The 19,751-nt window shown below is 40.4% G+C and overlaps 1 protein-coding gene across 11 annotated transcripts; it reads right to left on the bottom strand.

The window, feature by feature from the left end:
• Positions 1–812: 812 nt before the first annotated feature.
• RNF14 (ring finger protein 14) lies at positions 813–16,941 on the bottom strand. 11 transcript variants are annotated; one of them, XM_045894278.3, is made up of 9 exons: positions 16,843–16,941; positions 14,282–14,457; positions 12,554–12,723; positions 11,346–11,497; positions 7,850–8,377; positions 6,775–7,003; positions 4,135–4,307; positions 3,040–3,170; positions 813–1,505 (listed from the first exon to the last, which is right to left on the bottom strand). In XM_045894278.3, the coding sequence occupies exons 3-9, from the start codon at positions 12,705–12,707 to the stop codon at positions 1,448–1,450; spliced, it is 1,425 nt and encodes a 474-aa protein (XP_045750234.1). In that variant the 5' UTR covers positions 12,708–12,723; positions 14,282–14,457; positions 16,843–16,941; the 3' UTR covers positions 813–1,447. The 11 variants fall into 11 exon arrangements, with proteins under 11 accessions (XP_045750234.1, XP_045750226.1, XP_045750215.1 ...); XM_045894270.3 differs by having other exon boundaries at positions 16,777–16,907; XM_045894259.3 differs by lacking the exon at positions 16,843–16,941 and adding an exon at positions 16,496–16,770.
• Between the last annotated feature and the right edge of the window lie 2,810 nt (positions 16,942–19,751).

Genomic DNA, 19,751 nt, shown 5'->3' with positions numbered 1-19,751 from the left:
AATATGTGTTACACGCCATACAGTTTTTTAAAATGTGATCAGTTGCCTTGGAGACAGAATAGCAGGAACTCTGCTCTGATTATAAGACAATTTTTAAATTACTTTTATTTTAAGATTAAGCAGCCTCATTGACAATCCAGAAACAGTCTTCGCTGACTCTGGATATACACACACACATAAAATGGTTAAAAGTGATTCCCCAATTTTCAATGACAATTTGGGAAAAAAGAACATGTTCACAGCTGAAGCTGTATCCCTCTGTCTTCTTTTTCAAACAATCTTATTTTGCTACCAAGCCATTCACCAGACCATAAGGAAAGACAATTTTTCAAAAAGCCATCAAAACCCAGAAACAGGGATCTAGGAATTAAAGTTATCCCCCCAAACAGTGCTGTTACAAAAAAGGGTAGGAAGCCAAATTTCCGTAGCTCATTAGAGAAGACCTTTTAAAAAGAATCCAGAAAATGAGGACTGGAGCTACAATGGTGTGGAGTTCAAAATGGAGGTAATTCAAGAAAGTACAGCTTGTTCAGCTTGGGAATATACTTGGCTTTTTCTTACTCCAGCAGAAATAAAAATATGAGCTGCTGGAGTTAATATTAAAATTGTCCTTACAGATGGAAGGTAGGGTAAGAGTGAAGGGAGAGAAGGTAGAACAAAAGGTAGCAAAGACAAGCCATTTTGGATCTAGGCTCTATGGCCCAGAAGAGCTGAATGGGACTGACATTCTTCTGGGCCAGTATCATTAAATCCTAGACTTGGCTCAAAACCAGTGGACTGCACACCACTAATAAATACCACGTGACCCACAGTGTTTGTGGCATTAAATATATTTTTTAAATTATCTATAAATTTCTATTCTGAAAAGCAGTAGATCAAAATGACACTGGGCCATCCAATCAGTTACAGAGTAAAGGGCTTCCTCCAAAGAAAACTAACTTGGCAGAAACGTAGGTTCAAAGGAATGTAACATGGAGTTAATGAGATCAGGTTCTCAGTACAATTTTAATAAGGCTTCTTTCTACCCAGCCCAGTTATAAGTAGTAGTACTGAGGGGACTCCCACACAATGCCTTAGAGGGATGCTTTCAGATAAAAAGGACTGTAATTTTAATGCTTTACTCCTCTCCTCACCTAGAGCTTGGGGAAGAAAATAAATATTTACTTTTTAACTATTCAGAGCGTTGGGCACACTGTAGTATTTAATATTCTCTAGTTTTCATTTTCTGAACCTTTGGCTTATAATGTTCTCTATGTTACACTGAAAAACATAAGAATGTGCCTTAATCAGTAGTACCACACGAAAATATAAACCTCGTTCTCCCACATCTTCTACAAAGGCAGAGTGAATTAACAGTACCCTAAATATCCTGCAAAGTTACTTTGTGTACTCGACAAAAGATTAGGGCAAACCATTCCACTTCCTTATCTTGAGTAGGCGGAGTTAACTAGTCTTCAATCTCATCTTCCCAAATATCTCCATTAACATCCACAGCATGGAACAACCTGGAAGCATAAAATAAGGTACATTTGTAGGCACTTGGGAAAAACTCAGTATCATCTCTTTCCTTCTCTCAAAATTACTTTCTGTACTCTTCTGAAAACATCTTTGTGTATCTTTTCCTTTCCTTTAATCACTACACTGGGGAGGGCTGAAATCCGGCTCCCTCTGAACAAGCCGTCTTAAAGTTTACAAGAATAGCCCTTTTCAGATCCAGACAACCTCTCTAGGGCCAAGGATTAACAATAATTGTAAGTGGGTTTCAAAAAACTGATACTCAATGTACACAGTAAATGGAATTAAGCCAGGATTGGGGAAGTCAGGCAATCTAGAAGGGGAACTCTTCCAAACCACCGTTAACTCTATTACATGTGAATCACTCTACTCTCTGCTTCATTGTCCTTGTGCTCTCCTCTGGTATAATGTTTTATAGCTGCCAACTTGTTTTCCTTCCCTATGTTACCTAAAATTTATGCAATTTTCAACACTAGATTTACAATGATTCACAGACATTGACTGTAGTCAACGTAACACCAATTTAGTAACACCAATGACTGTAGATACTAGACAGATGCCTCTTCACAAAGGTCATCAACTGATGCTGAAATCAGAGCTGTTGAAAAACAGGATATTCACTGTGCCAAGAAATCACCCCAGAGATTACTTACTAACAACAAAAAAGAAAACTTACATTTACAGTGGAGCAAACAATAGAATTGAGCGGCATACTAACGTGGGGCAGCCTGACATTATGGACCTAATGTGATACAGTATGAAGCACACAAGTATGCTTGTCAAAAATGTTACTCAGAATCTAATCAAACTCAGTCTAGATCTAACTTCCAATTTACAGGAAATAGAGAGGGCAGAGAAACTAAAAGACAACAGGGAGAAGCAAAACTCTAGAAAGTAAGATGTTCTCTAAGGACAAGTGGCCTGGGCTCTCTCAAATGTCAATGTTCCCCTCAACACATATGAAAAAAGGTGGGCAAAACTCTTCTATATTAAGAGACTGGAGAGACAGAACCAAATGAAATGTTTGAACTTGATTATATCCTGGTTCAGTAAAACAGCTTTAAAAGATTTTTTAGGGATAACTGGGAAGTTTGAAAACATGTTTATTAGATGATAGTATGCCATCATTGTTCAATTTAAGTATTGTTGTTATGTAGAAGAATTTTCTTATCTTAGGAGACAATGTGGAAGTATTTAGAGATAAAGCATCCTATCTCCAACTTAGGATCAAGTATTAGAAAACAAATATGACAAAATATTATCACTTGTTCATTTTGGTAGACGGTATCCTACTAATCATACTCTTTCAACTTTTACCTCTTCTGTATGTTTAAAAATGTTCACTATAAGTTGAAGATAAAAAAGAAAATTTCCAGATAGCATATTTTTCATCATAAACTCACTTTCAAGAAAATATAAAAGACCATATGTGTAAGAAAATATGTAAGAGAATTCTCTAAGCAAAGTGGTCTACAAATGAGTACCAAAAACTGCTGCTGAGACCAGAGGATGGCGTATACATACCGGTTAAAACACGGGGAAGCAGGATCAGTGAAATGTTTATAAGGGTTTGCTCTAGAGAGAGAACCCATGCAAATCCAGCAGAAATATTGCATACAGCCGGTACATGTCATCTTGTTACATCCATCTAATTTCTGGTGGAAAAGAAAGAGAATAATATCAAGGCCATAAAAGCAAAAGAGAAAAGCACATGCCAAAAAGACCGAGTACAACCTTCTCCTCGTCATCTCCTTTTTCCCCATGCAGGGCTGAGTCATACAGGTAACACACTGTAACTATGAAATGCTTTCCTCTGTTGCAAGTAAAATACAGCAAATATTTAGCAGGTGTACCTACAACTAGATACTTCCCCAAATCTTTTCTGTTTAACAGTAGACACAAACCAAACATGTACATTATAAGCCCAATGTGTAAATTAGTATTAAAATGCCTGGATTTAATATGTGTGACTTTAAACTTTTTACACAAATCTAAGTAAACACTTGGTACCAAGTCCTCCACTGTAATATAGGGCTGAAGCATGTCTGACGTGGTTAAACAGAATGCCAGTCTCCTTAATAGAGTAACTGGGGAATCACCACCAGGTACGGTTCAGATATAATGGATTGGAATAGGAGAACCAAATGCAAAGATAAATTCCAACTTTAAAACATACTACGATTTTATCAAGAAGCAATATAGATTTAAATGTCTGTTTTGGCTCAGATTAATAGGAAAATGTCTTCATTTCCTAAATTTATAGTTCTTAAGCAGGTGTGTTAAGTTCCAGATAAACAGTTCTAAGAAGTCAGGCTTGATTTCTTTTTTTTTATCATGTAGATGAGTTAAGAGTTAATTGTAGCTCTACTAGGGCTTTCTCATAACCCATTCAATTTTGTTATGGATAAAATGTGTGAACAATTTTCAATCTATGAAAGCATTTTAAAAAGGTAAGTCTACATACATTTAAGGTCAGTAACAATATTTACTAGTGAATATGCATTTTACAAGTAAGAAGGTTTAATAAATGTGCTTTCTTAGTCATAAAATTAATAGGCTTCTTAAGGCAATCCTAATAAGCCTGTAAGTCTGTCTGCCAAGTCCGGCCCAAACCTTTACCTCTATGGGAGTCCCACAGCACGGGCAGCTCTTTGAGTTCTTTTCTAGCCATTCCTTACTTTCCATCTCTTCCAGTGCCTTCTGAATCACCCTCTTACCATACCTCTGTTCCAAAAATCTTTTATTGGCCTCATCTGCTTGCAGGTACTCATTTCGTAAGTCCATTAATTTCTCTGGAAAGTGAAATGGAAAATTAACTTTTATACAACTTTGCAAAGCTGACTAAGAACCATTAAAAAATGGTCATAACCTCTGATTATTCAATAATGCTATTACTGGAACTTTAATCATGAGGAAATAATCCAAAGTACAGTTATAAGCATTGAGATGCCTATAACAATGGCAAACAAATTAAATGTCCAAGGGAATAGCCACATGTGAAAGAGCCATTTAATGACATATTTAGTTATTAAAAACTTATGAGATGGCTACAACTCAATTAAAATACTCATTACAGAATCCAGAAAAGGGCACATTTAGGTTGTACCTAGGTAAAAATGACACACGTACAAATGACAAAGAACGCAAAAGAACGCGCTAGCTAGAGAAGGTGGACTCGTGCAAGGTGTTAGAATAAGAGGTCATCTTTTTTGTTGATTCTGACTTATTAATGTTGGCACATTTTGGCAACTAGTAGCACACAGTTAAAGACTGACTTAGCTAAAAGACACAAAGGTTGAAAGAGACACTGATTTTCCACGAAGTCAGCATCATTCATCATCTGACAGTAACAAGGCCTACCAAGTAAACAAAAGCATCTTTGGCTCAAGAGCAAAGACTGTTCAATTCTGTAGATTAAAAAAAGTCAGTGACTAAAATTTACCACCCACAGGTACTGCAAAAGTTCCTCCTGTCAAACTTTCCCCTATTTTTCTACCTCACTGCACTGGTTCTATCACTTAACTCAGATGGAACAGGCAGCCATTCACAAGGGCTTTACTTGTAGACAAAGGCTTTTGTTCACGTTCTATCACCTTAATTCTTCAACACGATTAACTGAAGACGTCTCTCAATAGTGTTGTAGTTGTTTTATTAGTTTACTCTCCTGTACTATTTAGACGTCTGACTCCCTTTTTATGCCATGGATCTTTTGGGGAAGATTTCTTTCTCTGTACTGTGCACTCCCATGGCTCCATCACCTCTAATTAGATGGAGCACACATGTATCTTTTTATCCTGTTGTTTTTATCCCTCTAAAAATTCAAAGCATTTTTGTGTTCCCAGATTTCTTAAGGACAAAGATTATTGCTCTAACGTTCTCAAAATAATTGTTAGTAGTTCATATATTTTATATAGTAGTATCTAATATGTACAGATATATACACATACAGATAAAGAGATTCTTAATTTTGCTGAAGCCCCCAAGCTTCTTTGATTTCTTCCACAAAGGCCGTGAAACACCTGAGACATACGTACTTCATCCTCTCGATGATAAGGTTACAGAAGTCTAAAGCAATTCTCCATCCCATCTGCCCATACCCACTACAAGACTCAGCTCTAGGCAACTGGAAGAATCAGTCAGGGTTACTCTGTTGGAGGTAGTAACACTCTGGTAATAGGCGCAATTAGTAACTATCGTAATAATGACATTAACAGTTACTATTTTGCATTTTACCTAGATTAGCCCGTTATTCTCAAACTATCCGTGGTAAAGGACCAGTTTTTTCCCCCACCACTCTGCCAAGGACCAAAACTTTTGCAAAATACAATCAAATGAATTATTAGAAAAATTATAAAAGGACAAGAAGCATAAGCTTAAATTTTTATGAGATTTGACATAAAATTACTCTGTGAAATCGCTGTAACTTTTTAGCCCTGACTCTCCATTTCTTTATCTTGTCACAGACCAGTGTTAAGAACAATTCGAGCTTCAAGTAGCACTATGATAGTTTATTTGATCCTTAAAATAACCCTGTGAAATAGCTATTATCATGTTAGTATAAGAAAGACTAAGCTATCAAAGTCCAGTTAAACTGAGGTCAGAGGCCTGATTTCTCAATCCCTGTTTAGATCAGAATTACAAATAGGTTTCACCTCCTTAGCCGCTTCAATAAATGCTTCTGAAGCACTAAAGGTTGAGGAAGATTCTGAGGCTTTCCTGGACTCAATGATAAAGAACCTGATGGCTGATCAGACGTACGTGCCATGGAAACAAGGGTGGCAGCTAAGACGGTCTTGCATCGGCCAACCAGGAGCTGCATTATCCCATGTTCATAGATAGAAACTACTTTGCCATTCCTTCTCTGTCATGTTCCCCTCCCCCCACCCCCGCCAGCCAACTCCACGCTTGTTTCCTTAGTTCTTTCAAGTCTTTATTCAAACCACTTTACCACTGAGGTCTTCCCTTTATTTCCCTAAGTAAAATCCCAAGCCACTTCAGAACATTTCATATCCTGTCCCTGATTTCCTTTTTTTTCCTCCATAGCACTTAATGACCATCTAATATTCTTATATTGTTTGCCTGTCTCCGCCATTAAAATTTAAGTTCCATGAGGGTATTTGGTCACTACCCTATCTCCAGAGCCTAGGACAGTAACTGAAACAAAAATACCTGTTGAATGAACAATTCCAAATCGGTGTGTGTGTGTGTGTACGCACGTGCACAGGACAGGAGAGTCGAGTTCACACAGGGACAACTCACCTGCAGTCACCTTACACGGAGAGACCCCGTGGTAAGTCAATCTGCACAAGGTACAGAAGGCAAAATTGCAACTGGAGCAGATGCCCATGGTGCAGCCGGGCTCCTGCATCACAGGCAACTGGCAGCACGGGCGAGGACAGTACACCACATCCGCCATCAGGTCCAAGGTGGACTGGAGGAGAAGGCGGTCGTAACGGGCAAATAACTCTGTTTCCACTAGCTCTTTGACCTGGAGGGAAATAGAAAACACATTAATGTGAGGATTTCCCAACCAGTTCTGATTCTGAGGATATCCTTAAAATGCTGGTGCCAACTAGATGCACATGAACTAAAACTCTCTTACTTCAAAATCAAACCAAATGTGGCCAAGTCTATACCTTGACTGAGATGGTGGCTACATGGGTCTACACGTGTGTCAAAGCTAAGCAGACTGTACACTTTAAATGGGTACATTTATGGGTTAATAAAGTTGATTTAAAAAAAAAAAAAGGTCAAACCAAGGATGCTGTCCCTGATTCTGTTCACCATTCCAAGGAATATGTCCTTTGGATCCCAACCTCACACAAAGGCAGGCTAGTGATTCTCTAAGGTTGATGGGATCCCAGCAGATAAAGTAAATCACCAGAACACGTTATAATTACTTTTCTGACACTCATCCCTGCCAAGAACTGCTCATGCCAAGGCCAGCAGGGGAAGCATTTACATTTGCTTCAACAGCTGAGTAAGACCAAGGCATTCTTTTTTTTAAAGATTTTATTTATTTGACAGAGAGAGGGAACACAAGCAGGGCGAGTGGGAGAGGGAGAAGCAGGCTTCCCGCAGAACAGGGAGCCCATCATGGGGCTCGATCCCAGGACCCTGGAATCATGACCTGAGCTGAAGGCAGACGCTTAACGACTGAGCCACCCGGGCGCCCCTAGACCAAGGCATTCTTGATGGATACATTGAAACTACTTGCGGTCTGGCTCTAAGGCCTCAGCAGGCCCTGAGGAGCCCTATCAAGGAAGCTCCTGAGAAGATGCCTCCCTTTGTGAAAGAGAATCAGGAAGCGGCTACCAGCAGAGTAGAGGATTACCTGACCAGGAGTGGCCACCGAAGGGCACTTGGGTTCTGGGCAGTTGAGGCACTGAACTTGGCCATCTCTGATCTGGATTTCAAAGTAGTCCTTCAGACAGGCTTTGCAGTACACATGCCTGCACTCCAAGAAGTACATGCATTCACTACCCAGCTTCTCACAGAAACAGATACTGCACAGGAACAATTTACTGTTAAAGCATTTTATCTGCTGAGCTTGGTCAAAGTCCAAAATTTCCTGGATCAGACTCGACAGCGATTCCACATCCTGTACAGCCCTCTCATCCACAGCCTCCTCTTGATCCGCAGCCGATCCAGCAGCTCCTCCAAAATCTAGCTCTGTGTTGGGAGAGGCTTGAGCCGTCCTTCTCTGCACCTTTTTCTGAGAACCCATCTTGAGCTCAAACGGAGAGACAATATTCAGGTATGCTAGGGTCTCTTCCTTAAGAAACTGCATCCAAGCAAACAGGACCACACTGCCACGGTGTTCTTCCCACAGGTTGTCTAAGTGCTTGCAGAGAGCAGAGAGCTAGGAGAGAGCACAGGAGGGTGCTGGTGAGTGTGGAAAGGTGAAGATACTGTCAACTCCTCATTTCTCTTGAAATCTTTTTAACTTCTAAGCTAAGCCCTTACAACTCCTAACATGATCTTAGTGGAGCACTTCTTCCACTATTCAACAACATGAGTCACAGCAGAACGCACAGTAAGAAGCTAAAAGAAGTAACCTGAAAATGAGAGAAAGAGCAAGACTATAGGTTTACATATGAGCCACTGAAATGAAGGATTTTGTCTGTATTTGTTGTTTTAGTATTGCTACCTATCTCATGCAGGAGAAAAAGATGGACCTCTAAAATGAACTACTTCTATTCCTTTGGAGTCCTACTCCTGTAGGTACCCTGCATAATGGTTAGAAGGAGAGCAGTTTAAAAACATCATCCAAGTATTAATTCTTAACTTTTTCAGTCCCATCAAAAAGCCAACTCATGTGGGGCGCCTGGGTGGCTCAGTCGTTAAGCGTCTGCCCTCGGCTCAGGTCATGATCCCGGGGTCCTGGGATTGAGCCCCGCATCAGGCTCCCTGCTCGGCGGGAAGCCTGCTTCTCCCTCTCCCACTCCCCCTGCTTGTGTTCCCTCTCTCGCTGTATCTCTCTCTGTCAAATAAATTTAAAAAATCTTAAAAAAAAAAAAAAAAAAGCCAACTCATGTGAAAGAATCACTAACAGAATCCAACCTCAGAATCCTCGTTAGTCAGATTCACAAGCTGGTTTTAACTAAGCAATCTGGGCTTACATGAGATCCTGGTTAATGGAGGGAGACAGACTGATATGGAGACAGACCTGGACATGATTATAAGCCCTCAATGTGGTTTCTCACTTCCTAAGCTAAGCAACCAAAGTTTAAACTACTTTGACTTTTCCTCTTTAAAGGTGGTTTGTTCAATTTGAAAGGGAAATATAAGAGGATTTTCCATTAGAAATGTAAAATATTGGTAAGTAGAGCTCAGGAATTATAAGCAGCTTTTCTTTTTAGCTAAACATAAAAAATAAGCCTTCCAGATGCAGACAAATTGTGTAAATTTAAATAACAAGTGAAAAAGGACCACATTTTCTATTCCTTGCTCTACAGAGTGCCATTCACTAAACCCTACATAGGCACAAACATAAACACTTCCTGAACTTAAAACTTATTATGTTAAATACCATGCAAAACGCTTTCTCACATTTACATGAATATGCTTCTAAGATCAATCATACTTCTGAGAAACCTGCTGAAATGTGTAAAATTTATTAAATACTAAATGGGGAGCTCTGAGTGCTATTTGAGCCACCAAGTCCAATGAAGAAGCCATTCTCCTCCATCCTCTTTTCCAGCCACTCTCAAAAGAGGCAGCTGGGGTGCACATAAATGTGAGGTCAGGGGAATTGAAAGAGGAAAAGAATAAGAGAGAGACTATGTTTGTATATATAGTGGGCGAAGTATAATGGAAAATACTATGAGGCTAACCTCACTTCCCTTCTCTGTACCAAACCCAATCCAGGGAAAGACAGGACTATGTGTCAACTTCTCTATCAACAGGTGAGATTCACAATGTCAAGGAATCAGGGCCCAGCAAACAACAAGAATCGAACCAAGAAGGAATATGAGGCCAATTAAAACGTCAATCATATGCACAAGAATTTATCTGATAGAGGATCCTATTGTAATTTCAGCTGTAACACATAGAATAATGAACAACTCTCTTCTCCTCACACTCCCAAAACCCAGCAGTATGTAGATGCTGCTTGGCTGGAATCTGAAACTGCAACCACACTCTCAGTGAATCGGTCCTTGTTTTGCGCCTCTGTGTAGGCATGTGCACACATGCATGGATATAAAGTATCAAGAGCTCTCTGGAGAAATGAGATTATCAATATCTAAATAATTCAGTCAACTCTCTGTGATCTAAATGTCAAACAGCCTTGATATTATTCTTGGGCAAATAATCCACTGTCTTGCATATATTTCCTCTGGCACAGTTATCAGAATGTTAGGTAATACTCCTTTTTTATTCGACATGTATTATCCTTTCTTAAAATTAAATTTTGTTTTTAAACCATAAGCTCAATTTTACAAAAGGACTCTCATCTGAAAGATTAGACTGGCCAGTGGGGTAGAATGAAAACTCCATGGATCAAAAGGGAAAAACTGACAAGCTGTTCCTTGAGGTCAAGTAACTCTGACAGCTTTTGTCTTAATATACATCAGCCTATCAATCTTCATCATGACTTCCAGAAAAGTAGCTGCTATTGATCCATTATCTATCCCAGAGTACTTTATATTAGCTTCAAGTCATATTTACATCTCAATCAAGAGCCGAGGTTGTTACAAGAAAAGGATATGTAAGCTGGAGGAAATGAAGGCTTCATAAATACGAGGTTCATGAGAGAGGAGATGTAGGAATCATACACATTTCTATCTGTGTGCATTTACATCCATGGGAGACCAGTCAACAATTATTTGTTATTAATACACAGATCTCTAAAACTAAAAGCACTTACTATGTTTACTTAGGAACTCTGTTTATTCTAACTACATCAGCTCAATTTTAGCCCTCCTAATTACAGTTAAATCTTTCATTTAAGGAATGGATAAGAAACTCAGAAAAAAAAGTAATACCAACATCTAAGGAAAATGAGGAGGACCTTATCGTCCCTATTACAATGCAGATTAAATGGGAAAATAGCAAGATAGGGAAAAACATATATACTTGCTTAAAAATTATTCCTACTGCAATTCATAGTGATTAGTCATCCTAATCATTGCCATTCCTTTCCAAAACACCCAACATTTTCAATTCATTAACATTAGGATTCATGAAGGCAAGGGGAAAAAAATTACAAAATCAAAGCCATTTGTTCTTCATGCACTGTATTCAAGATCATCAAAGTAGTCCTCAATTAAAGATGATTTTTAAAAGTTTCTAAAAATGGATAAGAGAAATTAAGTTTCGGGTCTAACCTGAGTTGGTGACAGCCATTTGCCACTAAGTGTGAATGAAGGTGGGGAGGAGGATGGATAATCTGGTGGCAGTTCAAAGTTCAGCACAAGTGGAGGCAGAAAGCAAATGGTGTATTCAAAGCCACCATTCTGGAGACACTCATTTGAATTGCCTGAACCAAAAACAAAGATTAGAAAGAATCAGTTGGTCAGCACTTGAGTGTCCATTACTGTTGAGCGGTGCTCAAGAAAGACTAATGCTTTAGTTGAGGGGATAAAAACCCTCCCCCAAAGCACTTTCTATTTCCTAATTTTCACTTCGTAGCCACCACCTTAAAAAAAAAAATCTTGTAAGCCCTGGAGAAATCTACTAAGCACCATGAAATTTCTAATGAAGACACATAACTCATTCTCATATACGCTTTTCAGTACAATTCCTAACACTAATAAGCAAGTAATACACCAATGTTTTCTTTTTGTTGTTGTTTTACAGATGATTACAGACACAATCTAGAGAAAAGGACATTTATTTCTATTAAAGAGCCACGACCAATTTAGAGCGGCATGTGCCAACTATCCATGAATCATAGCTGGGAGAATCTGTGCCAACACAATGATCTCAGGCTTGAGGGCAAGATACAGCACACAACACTCTCACAATCAAAGTTTCATTTTAAAGTATCACACTTACTTTCTTTACTCAATGCCTTTATAGCAGAAACTTTTTGAGAAAGTGTGCGCCAAAGTCTTCTGTGAGTTTGTATCAAAAGCAGCAGTTTGGGTTTTTTTCTGAAGCAAAAGGTCACAGAGTAACAGCATATGTCACAGGTTTATGGTAGTTGAAATGATTCTGGAAACCAAATGGTATTAACAACCACCATGGTACTTTAAAACCTTCCAAGCGTTTTCACATACATTATGTCTTTTTCTCTTTTATTGTCCCTATTTAACAGCCAATGATTCATTGCTGATAAACTGCTAGTTGGACGATTAGAATGCATGAAATATGCAGGATAATATCCCAATTCAGTGGTCAAAAGGCGAATCAAATTGAGAACTACTGACCTGTAGTCCAATTTTCAATTAAAATAGAAACATGCATTCAATCTGTAATACTACCATCTACCACTAATGCCTATAAACACAAGATGGCAAATAATTCAGGGAACACTTAAGAAACTGAGAATAACATTTAGAAAAATCTGTTTAAGAGAATCTTATTAACTAACCGCTCACAAATATCTTGAAATTTTGTGGCAAGTCCAAATAGATCCTGGTTTCTCCACCTTGCACAGACTCTGCTTTTCTAAATTCATCTCCATCATAAATACTCGCCAGGGCCAGCAATTCATCCTCCTGAGCTTCTCGATCTTCTGACGACATTTAATTTTCTGAGGAGCTGAAGACAATCATTCAAATTAGTTAAGAATAGAAAAGGCACAGAGTTTGGAAAAGTCTAGTGGCACCAAAAAAAAAAAAAAAAAAAGGTAAAGTTCTTCACAAACAACTGCAAAGAATCAAATTTCTCACTTTTCTGCTAAACTAGAAAGGATAAGGCATATCTAATATTCTAGTAGCTTCGCAATAGTAACAGCTTTTTCAAAAATGATGGTTGTGGTGCTTTTAATTGCTGACTTCATCAGTTAGGTATAACTGATTTAGGGGAAAAAAGCACAATTAAAAAAAATTTTTAAAAAGTACCAATCATTGGGGCACCTGGGTGGCATAGTCGGTTAAGCTTCTGACTCTCGGTTTCGGCTCAGGTAGTGATCCCAGGGTCGTGGGACTGAGCCCTGCATCAGGCTCCAATGTCAGCTTGGAGTCGGCTTGAGTTTCTCCCTCCCTCACCGCCTGCCCCTCCTGCTCAAGCTCTCTCTCTAAAATAACAAATAAATCTTTAAAAAAAAAAAAAAAAAGGACAAATCACAAATTATTTTGACTTGCCCACCAAACCAGCAAAGTGCCTTGCTCACAGAAAGATTAAAGTATATGTGATATACTTCCTAAAAATCAACAAATTTTTTAAATGCACAGAAATCTCTAGGGCAGGTTTTCTCAACCTCGGTACTATTGACACTTTGGAACAAATAATTCTTTGTGGTGGGAGGCTGTCCTGTGCCCTACAGGATGTGTACCAACATTCCTGGCTTCAACCTACTAGATGTCAACAGCATGCCTCCCCCTCAACATAGCCAAATGTGCTCCCCCCAGGGGTGCAGCGGGGGGACCCAGTTGAGAACGCTCTGTTCTAGAGAACGCTACAGAGACAGATACCATAGGAGAGGTTAGATAATTGAGAGGCTAGCAAAGGAACATTAAATTTGTCAGATACAACACTTTGTCAAAACAATTATAAGATTTACCATTATTTTAGGCAAAACTAAGAATGAAAATATGCTGCAATTACAATGTAAAATCGATGCTTTTTAAGCGCATCAACTAAGAGATGCACCACAATTTCAGATAATGTATATGTAGAAAAATATGTAATGAGAATCTATGAAAATTACTTTATTAAGGCAACAACAAATTACCATTCTGTCAATTAAAATATTGGACTATAATGATCCTGGAGTCCTGGGATCGAGTCCCGCATCGGGCTCCCTGCTCAGCAGGGAGTCTGCTTCTCCCTTGGACCCTCCCCCCTCTCATGCTCTATCTCATTCTAATAAATAAATAAAATCTTAAAAAATAAAATAAAATAAAATAAAATATTGGACTATAACTGGATTTGCAAATATGCCCCCTCTCAACTAAAATTTTTTTTTATTTGACATGTACACAACTGAAAAGTTAGGACATTATAAAAGGTGACACTACAAAATTTGAACAAGTTCATTTAAAATGACTCCGTTTTCAAAACATATTTTTTTGCCAGATGATCTTGATTCTGCTTAAGCGGCATCCCTATCCCAAACAGAACACAGTGACATGTTCCAGTTGAGGTGAGTTAGTACCTGTTAATAACAACCAGAAGAAAAAGATATTAACAATGCGGCCTGTTTTTTAGTTCAGAATTTGGAATTTATGCAAATCCCATTTATCCTCCAGAAGGTGGAGATGAGACTGTTGAAGTTGGATAAAAGGCCAAGATCTGGAACTCATACTAGATATACTATAGAAATCCTGCCATCTGCAGAAAAAAAAAATACAAAAGATGGTGTTAGGACACTCTCCAAATTTAAATTCTGAATTTCTGTTATTACCACTTAAGTCAAACACATCCTAACACATAGTGCCAATCTACAGCTGCATATTACTTTCTCTAGGAGAGCCTAACTGAGCAACGTGGTTAAAGGGGTATTCGCAAGTCCCCAGCAATGAGACAAGCCTTATCTGACTGCCTTCAGCCCTGGGAGGAGCCAAGGTGGAATACCAAGGTCATATGTGATGTGAGCACACCAAGTCCCATAACAAACATCTAAACATCTTCTTGGGTTTGTTTTTTGTTTTTGTTTCTTCTTTCCTCTTCAGCTTCTTCTCTTTCTTCATTTCCTATCCCCCTCCAGTTTCTCCTCTCACCTACTAATGAATTAATCCTGCTAGGGACACTCAACATTAGGTCAATTTAACCATGACAGCAAGATATGTAAAACAAAACAACAAAAGGGTGCACATGCATGCACACATACACACTTTTAAGTTCTATTCTGGAAGTTTTAGAGCCAGACTTCTCAACTGGAAGTAAGGGGGAAGGGGAGGGTGGTCTATAGATGGGTTACGGAGAGCCCTAAGAACACTATGAAGTTATACGCAAAAACATTATATGAAACGGTAATTTTTAAACCAGATTCTCAGATGTGTGACTCCCAAATAAGCTAAGAATGAAATTCAGAATCATTTACATTTACTGAGCATCTACTCTATATTGTATTAGGTCCTTTCACATTAACTTATTTAATCTTAAACAATTTTACCAGACTTAGTGCGTGATGATAACGTAATTAAGTTTCTGTTTCTTCCTCTTTGAACAGTTATAAATGGGGTGAAAGATGAATTTATGATTCTGGTTTAGGTTAGTGTTCTCCATCTTGTCTGCACATTAGAATCACCTGGAGAACTGCGTTTTAAACTCTCAATACCCAGGCCATATTCTAGAGCAATTAAATCAAGCATTGTTATCCAAGCTCTCCAGGTGATTCTTAAGTGCAGCTAGGATTGAGAAGCTCTACTCCAAGCAGTGTTTCCCCTAAACAGCTCCTCATAACCTACCCCACCAGACCCCTGCTTCTAAAGCTGTCACCGGGTCCCAGTCCCTTAATTCACATGGCAGACCCACATTTCATTTTCATTTTATCCACTCAGCCTTCAAGAGCCACGTCCAAAGGCCCCATTCTATGTAGAAATTTTCAATTACATGTCATCCTTAAAAATCCAGCCAATTTTTTTTTTTTACTATAACTTTCCTATGACATTATCACATCGCACTTTGCATTATAGCAGTTTCTGAACTTGCACCACCAGACTGCATTTGCTCCTTAAGGGCAAGTATCAAATCTTATGCATCTGTGTGTTGTTCTCACCATCTAGCAGTGCCTTGTGTTTGACACTGGGGGGAAAAAATGGAACTGAATGGGTGTGAGATGCAGTGTGCTGAAACTGGGGACCAGAATCTTAAGGTTCAGTGACTGCTCTGCCACATCCCACTAGAAGCAGGATTCACAATAACACCAAGAAAAGTAATACTTACTGGGCTCTTAAGCCCGTGTCAGGCATTGTGCTAAGCCCTTTAAATGCATTAACTCCTGTTAGATTCCCACAACTCCATGAAGCAAGTCCTCTTACTGCTTCCATTACACAGATGAGAAAAACGACAGTTTAAGTCCCTTTCGGGCCCAAGGTCACACCGCTAATAGATAACTAAATCTGGGTTCAGACCACTCTGTTTTTTCATCTGTAACCCAGGAACAAGAATACACCCCGGCGCCATCAGATGAGAGATAGACATCAAGTTTAATATTAGCCTTGGCAAACGGGAGGCCGCTACACCAGGGAGGGAAGCCCTCCTCCGCCGGCTTTCCCTCCCGCCTGGGAAAATCCTACTCATTCTCCCAGGCCACACCGTGCAAACTGCAGAGCTGGGGTCAGCCCAGCTCCGGAATCAGCACGCCGCCTTGGGTATCTCCCCGGCTCACCACCAGGCGTGCTGAGTCGTTGTCTGTGCGACTCACCTACAACCAGGGGGCAAGCCCCAGCCTCGCTACCTGCCCCAGCCCTTGGACCCAGAGGGCGCTGTACGAACGTGGGAGGTGTGAGCCGGGCCCGGGCGTCCCCAACGAGCAGGGCCTGGACCTTCCCCTTCCTCCTCTGAGCGCCCCAGGTGGGGTGGGATCTCAGCCCGGCCCGGCTGGGGACGCCCCGTCCAGGATTCGGGGGGCTCGGGCCCACTGAGCAGTCTCGGCCCGGCCGCTCTTCTCTGCCTCGCGTGCCCGGAGCGCGGTCCCCACCGTACCTTCCGGCCACCCCGCCGTGCCGGGCCCGAAGGTTCCGCCCTCCGCCCTCGCCCTGGCGCCCTCACCGCCACCGCCGCGCCGGCCTACAGACGCCGGGCTCCAACCTGCGCTCGGCACCGCCTCTTCCGTGTTGGGAGCTGTCAGCTGAGCCGGGCGGATCCGGCTGGGGCGGCCCGGATTGGGGAGGGCTTCGCGCAGCCGCCGTGACCGCCCCGGGCCCTCGGCCGCCCCCTGGAGGCTACAGGCGGCGCTGCCGGCGCGATCACCGTCACCGCCCTGCACACCCCGCTCTGGAAATAAGTTTGCGTCTGGGGAAGTTGATGCATACGCAGATTCTGTGCCCGGGGGGCTCCTTTCCGTAGTTCTGGGATGGGCCCGGGAATTAAAATTTTTGCCAATCCCTAGAGGTGAACGGGAGGCAGTGGTCTATCCAAGACAGACGCTCCCGTAACAATCCCACACCTGCTCCTCCAGGTAGACTAAGCAAGCCTCCCCCATCCCAGTTTCTTTCTCAGAAATGCTGCCGGTCTTTGTGGTACCTCCTCTATGAAAGCATTTACCCATTGTTCATATTATAACAGTAATAACTACCACGTTTATGGAGCAGTTAGGATGCTTCAAGCACGCTGCTAAGTGCTTTATGTACATTTTCTCTTTATCGTCACCATAACCTTATGATTTTAGGTACTATTTGTTATTCCCACTTTATTTATTTTTTTCTTTTTTTTTTTTAAAGATTTTATTTATTTATTTATTGGAGAGTGAGCGAGAGAGAAACAGCATGAGAGAGGAGAGGGTCAGAGGGAGAGGCAGGCTCCCCGCCGAGCAGGGAGCCCGATGCGGGACTCGATCCCAGGACCCTGGGATCATGACCTGAGCCGAAGGCAGTCGCCCAACCAACTGAGCCACCCAGGCGCCCTCTGTTATTCCCACTTTATTAATGAGGAAATTGAAACGTAGAGATGTTCAGGAACTTACCAAAGGGTACATGATTATTGAGAGGCTGAGCAGGAATTAAAATTACATGCCCCCTACCTCACATCATATGCATAAATTAACTCAAAATGGATCAAAGAGCTAAATGTAAGAGCTAAAACTGTAAAACTCTTAGAAGAAAATGTGGGAGTAAATCTTCATGAATTTGGATTAGGCAACAGTTTCTTAGATATGAAAGCAAAAGCACAAGCAAAAGAAAAAAATAGATAAATTGGACTCAACACAATTCAAAACGTTTGTGCTTCAAACACAATGTACCCTTTGGTAAGTTCAAGAAAATGTACCCTTTGGTAAGTTCAAGAAGGTGAAAAGACAACCTACAGAATAGGAGTACTTGCAAATCATTTATCTAATATTCAGGATACATAAAGAACTCCTGTAACTCAACAATAAAAAAGACCAAAAAAAAAAAACCAATTTTAAATATTTTTAAGTTTTAGCCATGGTGTAGCATGGGCAAAGGATCTGAATAGACATTTCTCCGAAGAAGATATACAAATGGTCCAGAAGCACGTGAAAAGATGCTCAACATCATTAGTCATCAGGGAAATGCAGACCAAAACCACAAGGAGAAACCACAAAAGACAGATAATAACAAGTATTGGTGAGACTGGGGGAAATTGGAACCCTCATACACTTCTGGGAATGTAAAATGGTGTAGCTGCTCTGGAACACAGTTTGACAGTTCCTCAAAAAGTTAAACATAGAGTTACAGTAAGACCCAGGAATTCTACTCCTAGGTGTATACCCAAGAGAGTTGAAAACGTATGTTCACACAAAAACTTGTATACAAATACACAACTACATTTGTACATTTGTAGTATACATAAATATTTACTACAGCGGCAGTATTCATAATAGCCAAAATGTAGAAGCAACCCAAATGTCCATCATTGGATAAATGGATAAACAAAATGTGGTACATCCATACAATGAAATATTATTCTGCCATGAAAAAGGAATGAAGTACTGATAAATGCTACAACATGGATGAACCTTACAAACATTATGCTAAGTGAAAGAAGTCAGACACAAAAGGCCACATATTGTATAATTCCAGTTATATGAAATGTCCAGAACAGGCAAACCCATAGGGACAGAAAGCAGATTTGTGGTCACTGGGGGCTGAGGCAGGAGTGCATGGGAAGTGACTGCTAATGGATATGGGGTGACTTTTGGGGGATGAAAATCCTGTGGAATTAGATAGTGGTGAAGGTTGCACAATTCTGCGACTATACTAAAAACCACTGGGCTGTACACTTTTAAAGGGTGAATTTTATGATATGCGAATTATATCTCAATAAGAAAATTTTAGGTAGTCAGCACTTAAGTGGGTTGCTGAAATGTTGGTTCTGGTTCCTGGAAACCATCAAACTAATGTGCCCCTAATGATCTAATAAGCTCCTGTGTCCTCTTTATCATATACTTCTCCCCCAAGAAAAGCAACTTGCAGAGGTAGGCCTCTAATCCAAGCCTACAGGATTCTAAAGGTCTTTACCACCACTGCCTTCCGGGCAGGATTGTCTTCATGGTCAGTCACCTGTGTAGTCCCACAGGGCCCTGTTCTCAGGAAGGCCTCAGGTTTAGAAGGGCCCTGCTCTTGGTCTAATGCTCTCCTATGGCCATCTTGAAATTCTTAATCTTCCAACAGGAAGCTCTCCATTTTCATTTTGCACTGGGCTCCACAAATTATGTAGCTGGTCCTGCACCCGGGAGAGAAGAAAAACCAAGTGGGTAAATCAGGGCATTGAAGGGGCTTACCTGACTGCCACAGAGGGAAAACTATTGAGATGCAAATAATCACTCCTAATTTTCCATACTGTCACAGGCCATACCCAAACCAGAAACATACTCCTTAAAGATGCAAAGATGGAAGAAGAGTTTCTGAAGCCATTCACTAATATCATTATTCATGTTAGGTAAAGGAAGTAAAACCAAGAGCAAAATGTATGGCAACCCTACCTCTGAGTGTTCACAG

This window comes from Mirounga angustirostris, unplaced genomic scaffold (genome assembly GCF_029215605.1).
Source record: "Mirounga angustirostris isolate CCGP_5_RB_7025 unplaced genomic scaffold, mMirAng1.0.hap1 SCAF_7, whole genome shotgun sequence".
Lineage (NCBI taxonomy): Eukaryota > Metazoa > Chordata > Mammalia > Carnivora > Phocidae > Mirounga > Mirounga angustirostris.
The sequence above is the reverse complement of the archived record's forward strand: the minus strand, read 5'-3'. Positions and strand labels throughout refer to the sequence as shown.

What these genes read in the sequence shown, in the direction of transcription:
- RNF14 (XM_045894278.3), bottom strand. Translation starts at nt 12,707, where the DNA reads ATGTCGTCAGAAGATCGAGAAGCTCAGGAGGATGAATTGCTGGCCCTG. An exon ending in AATGGCTGTCACCAACTCAG is followed by an intron (nt 8,378 to 11,345) that starts GTTAGACCCGAA and finishes GCTCTCTCCTAG; the next exon opens with CTCTCTGCTCTCTGCAAGCA. An exon ending in TCCGTGTAAGGTGACTGCAG is followed by an intron (nt 4,308 to 6,774) that starts GTGAGTTGTCCC and finishes TTCACTTTCCAG; the next exon opens with AGAAATTAATGGACTTACGA.